General features: G+C 37.7%; 1 protein-coding gene across 1 annotated transcript; it reads right to left on the bottom strand.

Annotated features, from left to right (window-relative positions):
- Window positions 1-220: 220 nt before the first annotated feature.
- Window positions 221-8,436, bottom strand: LOC140232136 (5'-3' exonuclease PLD3-like). Its single transcript, XM_072312310.1, has 4 exons — window positions 8,432-8,436; window positions 6,642-6,804; window positions 3,629-3,731; window positions 221-1,133 (listed from the first exon to the last, which is right to left on the bottom strand). Exons 1-4 carry the CDS (start codon window positions 8,434-8,436, stop codon window positions 955-957), a joined length of 450 nt encoding a protein of 149 aa, XP_072168411.1. The 3' UTR covers window positions 221-954.
- Window positions 8,437-9,328: the final 892 nt, after the last annotated feature.

Here is a 9,328-nt window from a genome sequence, read left to right on the forward strand (position 1 = left end):
AGTACAAACCATTCACTTCTATGACTTTTAAACTCTTCATGCATACAGGCACACACACACACACACACACACACACACACACACACACACACACACACACACAATCAATCAATCAATCAGCTAAAAAATCCTTTGGAAGGCAGAACAAACAATCAGGATTAATTTCCAGAAAGCCAGACTGTCTTTTGTGAACCTACAATATAGTATTGCATTTACTTGGAAGCTGGTGATGCATTGATTGTTCAGCATTAAATTCTTACAAGTCACATTATTCAAATGCTATGATAATATTAGTTAGCAACCAGAACGGTATGAATATATCATAAGAAAAAACTAAACAAAACAAAGAAATGAACAAATAACCAGTATACATTTAACACCTTGGTATTTCTTGTGTTTTTGGTGCTGGAAGAATTCCAAAGTTAAAAATGAAAGTTTCATAATCTGACATCATATCAACAGACAAGGATAAGAGGCTTGCTACTCATTTGTGTCTCGCTCTCATTACATTATGCTCAACAACATCTTGTTTATTTAAAGTTAATTGCTGGCTTGAGAGTTGAGGTCAGTGACTTCAGATATGAATTCTCAAGAGAAGTCCTTGTAAGCCAAGGACCAAATGGTTGCAGAAATGCATGCTACAGCTGAAGGTACACCAAGGGTATGGGTGAGGATAAGCCATATAGTCAAACATGACTTTTCACCAGCAGCTTGGTTATTTTGGCAACAGATGCGTAATTTTGTTAGTTATTATGTATTTGTACTGGTAATTCTATTAAGTTATTTTGTTAGTCATTATGTCAAGTAGTAAAAAGTTAGTTATTTGACAGAGCTGGAAGACTTTTTAGTTTCATTACAGGCAGTTTTTGTTGGTTGATTTTTTTACGTCAAACGCTTTTGCCACTGATATTCATGTTGTTGTCTGTGGCCAGCATCTAGAATCATTCCATTCTATCAGTCCTGTCCAGAAAGAATGGGTGTGGCATGCTCCGAGTTCCAGTCCCGCTCAAATAAGGCTTTTAGCTGCTGCTGCAAGGTGACATTACTGGAGTGTTGTTGGGCCATTGTCTGGTTTACTACAAGGCTGGCCCCGCCTGTCTTGACGAAGTAGCTACCAGACCAGTTGGAAGTTCCTGGGAGGGGATAGGGAAGGGTTAGTAGAGAAGATGGGAGGGGAATAGAGTAGAAATAATAAGCATATGAAAGATTATTTTTCTATTCCTATATTTCTCTTCTCATTTTACAGTAATCATTCAATTTATTTCCTTGCTTGTTCACTACTTATGTCCATATTTTTTGTTGTGTGTGTTCAAACAGCATCACCTGCATCATGTGTCTACTAATGATACAGGGAAGTCCAGTTATCATGAGGTCTGGTAAAACAAGAATAAGCTTAAAATGAGGTGGGTCTTTTGGTTCCAACAAACCTTTATGTGTTAACCGAAGGGAATTTGAAGTTTCCTTTATTTCGAGATCAAAGTATTGAGATCTCGATATTTTGAGGGTCAAAGGTCATCATGAGATCAAAATTTGCAAAAATGCTCATTTATTCAATAACATGATTGTTACTCAGCAGATTTTATTCAGACTTGTTAAGGAGGTGTATGGGAGGTCATTTTACATGTCGTACAACAACAGTCTGTGATGACAGCACATTCAGTGTTCTGACTTGGATGGTATGGCACATTTCTTATCAGATTTTTATTCAAACTTGCTATGAAGGTTTATAGGGGGTTATTATAGGCAACAAAAGTTTTTATTGACAGCACCCTCATTGTTCTGACTTTTAAAGGATGCCATGTCATATTTCTTGTATGTGCTATACCAGCCTAATTTCTCATCAGATTTTACTCAGACTTGCTAAAAAAAAAAGTGTACAGATAGTCATTCTATGTGTACATGTAGGACACAACAGTTTGTGGTGATTGTCCCCTTAGTGCTCTGACTTGGATGTCATGTCACATTTTTTTTTTTTTTTTTTTTTTTTTTTTTTTGGTATGTGCTATACCAGCCTCATTTCTCATCGGATTTCATTAAATCCTGCAACAGCTGCCACATTATACAACATTTGGCCCAATAAAGGATGAGGTATGTGGACGGGTTCAGGGGATACATGTCCTCAAATGGGTCCCCCGTGTGAGTGCTCTAGTTCAGTCTACGCATTGAGTACCCTCATCTCCAAGGTATGTAGAAAAAGTGAAATTTCAGCATTTAAAAGTAGAATTTTACTTTAGCATTTTAACCTGACCATTGACCCTGACCTTTGACCCTAAAGTCTCAAGAGAATCATTGTCAGGCAATGCATACATAATACCTTGAGACATTTCAAAAGATATGGAGGAAAAAGTGAAATTTTTGCATTTCACTTTCAATTATTGTACATTCTTTTCATCCTACATAGTTTTAAGCACCTTATTTTCTGTTACCCAAAAAAGTGATGTCTGTATGTGACCCTGCGTCACAAAACAAACAGAAAGTCGCCAGACATGAAATTTTAGTTAAGAGTATTCTGAAAGAGCAGACTCTAAGCTTTAACATGATGTATAACTCTAATCAAATGGACTCTCCTAACCTATCTAAATATTGGAAAGAAAGCACACACTCAGGAAAAGTGTGAACTGAGAAAAGAGGCTCTGAAGTACAGTGTCTATTCAAGTGCTTAATCTTTACCAAGAGTGTGTACAGGGTTTTTAAGAAATGAAAAGGGGACTTTAAAGACATACCTAATCACACTATTCTATCAAAAAATGTTCGAGATAAACTGCAAAAAAAAAAATTACAATTCCTGCCTGTTTTATGATCCCAAATTTTAGCATAATGTAGAAGAAGACCTGCTCTTTCAGAAAATTTGAAAAAGTCAAGATCGGCTAGGTTGACTCATTTCACCTATTTTCAGTCCTCACACAAAATCAGTGTGTGACTTTTTGTTCATTTTGTGATGCACGGTCACATATGTTCTTGTCAAAAAATGAAATAAAACATTGAATTGAATTGAATTGAACTGAATTGAATTAAGCGTTGACCCCATGGCCCAAACACTTACCAGAGAATCTTAGATCTGGTAATACATGTATGCATTGAGTTTCAGAAAATACCTTCAGGCATTGCATGCATATGGGGGAAATAGTTAAATCTAGAGAAGTTGATCTTGACCTTTGACTCCATGACCCAAAAAGTCCCAAGAAAAATATTGACAGGCAGTACATGCATGTGTAGTAAGTTTCATGAAGATTCCATGAGCCATTTATGAGATATGGAGAAAAAAGTGAAATTTAGCATTTTCACTTTACCTTTTGACCTTTGATCCCATGGCTCAGAACTTTCCCAGGAGAATCTTTATCACAAAATACATCAGTAGTGTATACACCAAAAAGGGCACAAAATGAAGGGAAAGATAACAATATAACTTAAATATTTTACCCTTGCAACACCAAGTTACATCCTTTACTGTACAAATGACCATATACACGATATAATTAGACATTATATAATAATTCAAGGACCAGCATTTCTATTTCATTATAACTCTGTTAAATATAAAGGGAGTGTACTTAATCCTCTGCTTTAGAATGCAAGAATCATGTTTCTCTGCTTTGATAAGCAGTGCACAAAAAATTATTGCTCTCACCAACATAGGCCGCATTGTCTGTCACCATGTACTTGTTATGACTCACTCGCGAGAAAGGGATGCGGTGCTCAACTGGTGTGTATGCTGGAACCCGGAACAGTTTCTGCCAGGACACAGAGAAGCAAAACACTCGCTGTAACTCGGTATTCATGCATAGTTTGTTAACTTCTTTAAAGTCCTGTGTATGTGCATTTGATCAGGGAGGTGTAAGAAAAGGAGAGACAACTCGTTCGTACAGCATGCAAACACATGTCTGGTTTCAAAGCGTTACAATGGGATGTCTATCATTCCACTATACGCTTTGAAGTCATACTCTGCAGCGCTCTAGTTGTAAGGCGAAGTTCGGAGACGAAGAACACATTTCACCTTTCGTTGAATTACAAGCTTTATGCCCCCCCGTAAAATTTTAAATGAAATACTCGAATTGATTGAGAGTAGTTTAGGAAAGAATTCAATATTATAAATATGTATTTCTAGTTTCTTCGTAAAGCGCAAATCGAAATGAAATGAAAATCAGGCCCTCTTAGAAACCTAACATTTTTCTATAATGCGCACATTTCTGCATGTTAGTTTTCTATCCTTTAATCTGGGATAATTTGATCTTTCAAATAAAGTACTCCGCTAAAGCATGCTCCAGTATGCTCTTAAACTATTTGCTATTAAAATTGTAAGTTTTACACTGCATTTTGATTCGCTGCTCCAATTCAAGGTACACAAATTCATTGTTGCCATCACATTGAAAGAGAGAGAGCGTAATGCAGTAGGGGCAAGTATTTCTAGATGTGAGAGCGCTAGTCCCGATTATTGATGCTCTCTTTTGTCAAAGCACCTGATTTCCACCTGTAGTTAAGCGCGTAACTTCTCGGCGGTGCCGCGCATCCTTCAAAGGAGAGCAGGAGTTGTCTCTCCTTTTCTTACACCTCCCTGATATGATGGATAGTTCCTTTCCATATGCACAAACTATTTCTACAGATCATTTTTCTCATAGTTGTTGTTGGATAAAGGTGTAATTGATTTTAATGTTTAATTTCATGGAGGTCACTTGTCTGTACTAACTCCTGTACCTAACAAAGTTATTTTCCCATCATTCCCAGCATTCATTAATAAATTTGAGCATGTTTAATTTGCAAAGTATATCTTTTTCCCTTGAAAATGCATTGTTCAGAGTCTTCTTAAGGCAGCAAGATTTCTAAGTGCATAGAAAATGTCACCCACACAACAAATGTGAATCACATGTTTCATCACCATTTTTAAATACTAAACACATGAATATGCAGATCTTCCATTTATTCTGAAATTTTCAAAGCTATGTTTTTATGGTCACCATGATAACATAGCAGGATTTCACGATGAGACTCACAATTGAACTGACAGATTTCAGTTCCTGACACAGTCTACCATAATTTCATTGGGGTTTATATGCTGTGTTCATGTTTGTTATTTCAACTTTATGAAATACATACATATACAATGTTCCTCCTGCGAATCTTTGCAGTGATCCCACAACGCAACAGTACACTTGGGCAAAATAGGGGCATGGTAAACATAATTGAAAGGGGAAGCAGGGCTTGAATTAACTGATGGACATCGAGGGCCAGATGCCTCTTTGGTTGGCCGTGATTCCTCCCAGAAAAATTACATCCTCAAGGCAAAAATTTATGTGCCCTTTTTCTTTTGGCAGTCATGCCCCTGTAGTCAAAGGTGTGTCCTTTCATCTTTTGGCCATTACACCTCTCTCTTTGTTTAATTGTTTTTGGGTCCGTGGTGAGAGAGTGGAGTATTTTTGGCAGTAAAAGTAGCAGTAGCAGAAGAAACTGCCTGCCATTTTCTGTTGCCTGCAGGTGACTGGTGCATGCTCCACACGTAGAACACAGGGAGAATACACACAAAAAACAAACAAAAAAATAAGAATAAACAAAATTTCTCCTCCAATCAGTACTTCTGAAGTATCCCCCCACTGCCCAATTAAAAAAGAAAAAATGAACGATGTCAAGCTAAGCATCAAACTTATTTCTCACCTTAAATTTTTCCTTCCCATCCAAATTTTTTCTGAATTATCCCCCAATGTTCGATTTAAAAAAAAAGAAAAATGTTACTGTTTGCTACTCTGAATATTCATTCATTAATCCCAAACTAAATGAAAGAACAAGGCAAGTGCCAAAATGTGTCTCATCCATTCGGGGCAATCGTTAACAGCCCATTAACGATCGCCAGTCACTGTACAGGCATGCTAACCTGGAAACATTGAACTGCACATTACTTGAATATGAGACCACGCTGAAGCAAATAATTTCCACACAACAATAGATATATAATGTACTCTTAAATGAATCCACAAAGATTGGAACAATCATCCCCCAGCATTCTCACTGATTCCCACTGATCAGGTACTAGCCATCCCCTTTAAACTCCCCAAGGGACATTTACCAGCAAAGTTTGGTCACAAACGGACATAGGGATCAAAAGTTATGAGCCATAATCAAAACGCGCTGTAAAAACTTAACATTGGGCCCTAAAAGTTTGTTGACCTCTGTCTGTAACCTTTGACCTTGTGGTGACCTTCAACTACCCAAGGGACATCTACCATCCAAGTTTGGTCATAAACAGACACATACATCAAAAGTTATGAGCCATAATCGAAACACACCATACAAATTTACATTGGGCCCTGTAATTAAGTTCATTGACCCTTGTTCAGTGACCTTTGACTTTGAGGTGACCATCATATTTGGTAAAATGTGTAACTTTGTATAACCACTCTTTGATTGAAATTGAAGTCCTCAGAAGAGAGTTATTCAAGTTTTTGTAGCATTACGGACGGACGACGGATGGACGGACAGACGCCGCAGGCGATCCCTTAGTCTCCCCTCACCTCTGGTGGGCTCGACAAAAACAAGTTTGCTTTTTTTGAAAGTTCCTAAAGCCAAAATGAAGCTTCATTATTTCAAAGGATTGTTGATTCGAAAATGATATAAGTTTCGAACCAGGAAAAAAGAATTGGAAGAACACACACCACATGGATGTTAAATCTGCTATCAACTCCTAGCTCAGCAAGAGACTTCAAGAAGACCAGCATGTCTTGACTGGTGTGGTTCCAGTAGCTCCCAAGCAGAGAAACACTGATCCTGCGATTGAAGGCAACCTCACGCAGCTTCGCATCAATTATGTCCCAATACCTGCATGCCAAACAAAGTTGCACATATCAAATTCTCATACTTTTGTTCACATCCTTTCCAGCATTTCAGAACGACAGTCCATATAACAACTAGAAAAGCACTCTGAGAGCGCAGACCTCCGCCAAGCATGCAGCTCATTTCCACCACTGATCTTGTTCTTCCATAGAGATGTGTGCTGAAAGTCGCCCGATTTCCCAATATAGAAGCCTTTGTTACGTCATAAACCCTCAGCTGCACGGCGCGCCTCGCCCTAGCAGAAACTAGAGCACGCACTTTAGAGCACGCGCAGAGCACACGCACGCGCAGAGCACTAGAGCACACGCAGCCTGAACTCCCAAGTTCAATGACCCTACCTACCAAAATATCAAAAATCCTTCATAAATTCCCCAAAAATTCTCAGATCATTACCAAAAGTTAATCGTTTGTTACTTGTGTCATTCTAAACCTTTCCTGCAAGTTTCACCCAAATCCGTTCACTACTTTTTGGGTTATTTTGCACATGGACAAACAAACTAACTAACTAAGGAACAAACAAACAAACAAACAAACAATAACGAAAACATAACCTCCTCCCTTGGCGGAGGTAATTATTGTAGTATGCCATGGTTGTGGTACTGAAGTTTCAGTTATTATTAAATGTGATATGGAAGTGGAATCTAATGCTACATTTACACCAAGACCACAGCAGCCTCATTTGCCCAAAATGTAGTGTACCATGGTATCTCTCATGGTCTGTCACGGTATCTGTGATGGATTGTGGGAATAAGGGGCTGCTACGTGTACGTCCCAGAGGTTGAAAGAGGTTGAAAGGCATGCTACACTTCCATTCAGTGTCCATCACATCCTTGTTAGTATATTCCCTCCTGGCCTGTTTTCATCTCATATCACTAACTAAACTCTATCACTTCTGGTTCTGAAGATCTTTAAAGACTCCTTCCTTTGAGGGCTATGGGACCCCCTGGGATGGGGGGGGGGGGGGGGGGGGGCATGATATCCATTTGTACAAATCCTCTTAGGATGCTACCTGCCTACCAGTAAGTTTGGTGAAAATCTGTTATGGGGTTTTCCGGAAGAAGATAATGATGTAAAAAAGATAACGCATGATGCACAATGCATGACGGACAATGAATGGTCACAATAGCTCAACTGAACCTCTGACTTAGGTAAGTTAAAAAGCAAGTGAGAGGAAAACAATGGAATTGATTAAACAGCGAGGGCCGGATGTACATACGAGTCAGCGTACCGTACAGTGTACGGTGTACACCATCGTATTGGCTTTCAGCACATGCATGCATTGTGATGTGTATGTAGACAAAAACTTTTGCGTGCATTTTCATTTCCCGAATCTTGGCTCTCGCAAAATTTGTGAAATTAAAATGCATGTGAACATTTCTCATTTTACAGTAACATCCTTTCCTAAATCTAACAAAAAAGCATTTATGACACACCTAGGTCAAGATCAAGTAAAAAAAAAAAAAAAAGTTACTTTGTTCTTATCTACTGTACATCAATACCAAGCTTGACTAAATCATGTACATTCTTTTAAACATTAAAAGAAGAAAAATCTTAGATTTAACCTTGACCATGACCTTTGACTAGGCTGAAAACAAAGAGCCTCTAGCATTACTTCATGTGGGTGGAAATGATGATATAAGCTACTTATATTCAGCCACTACAAAGTCAGATGTAGGGGTGGCTGAGGAAATGGTGGTGACAGGTAGACACAGAAAAGTTGTTAATTTGTTGATTTGTGTAACAAATTATAGATGGGTATTGAAGCATATTCAGCTTGGTTGCCACCTTGGCAACCGTGGGCAACATTTTTTGTTTATTAGCCTAATTAGCATACCATGTACAATATGAAAAATATATCATATTAATTTTAAACTAGAAAGTTAGGAAACATAGATAATATAACTTTTAAAGGGTTTTCCATGATAAGGATTGAATCCATTTATAACAGCAATTTCCATTTTGAGATGATGTTAGGGTCTAAAACATGCAAATTAGCAAAATGAGATAATTTGCATTTGTACACAGTCTAGTAGATGGTACCACATACTATGCATATGATGTGGAAAAGTTGTTTAGTGGAAAGGGTTTGTTTAATCTTGTTGTAGATATTATGTACAGTGTAATCTATTGCTAATTTTAATACAGAAAGCCTGAAAACATGGATAATACAACTTTTCAAGGATTTTCTTTGATGAGTAATCCATTTATATCAACAGTTCCATTTTGAAATGATATAAGTGTCTTAAGCATGCAAATCAGTATAATAAGCTAATTTGCATTTAGTATAATGTACACAGTCTAGCAGATGTTAACATTTACTACACCTTTGCATTGTAATGGCATGGAAAAGTTGTTTAGCAGATTTTGTTGTTGCTGTTGTTGTTGTTGTTGATTTGTATTTCAAATAGGTACTGAAGTAAGTTTAGCTTGGTTGCCAACTTAGCAGCCTTGGGCAATCATTTATTAGTCTAATTACCATTTTCAGCTAATTAGCATAATATGCAATATG

Source organism: Diadema setosum, chromosome 1, assembly GCF_964275005.1.
Source record: "Diadema setosum chromosome 1, eeDiaSeto1, whole genome shotgun sequence".
Classification (NCBI taxonomy): domain Eukaryota; kingdom Metazoa; phylum Echinodermata; class Echinoidea; order Diadematoida; family Diadematidae; genus Diadema; species Diadema setosum.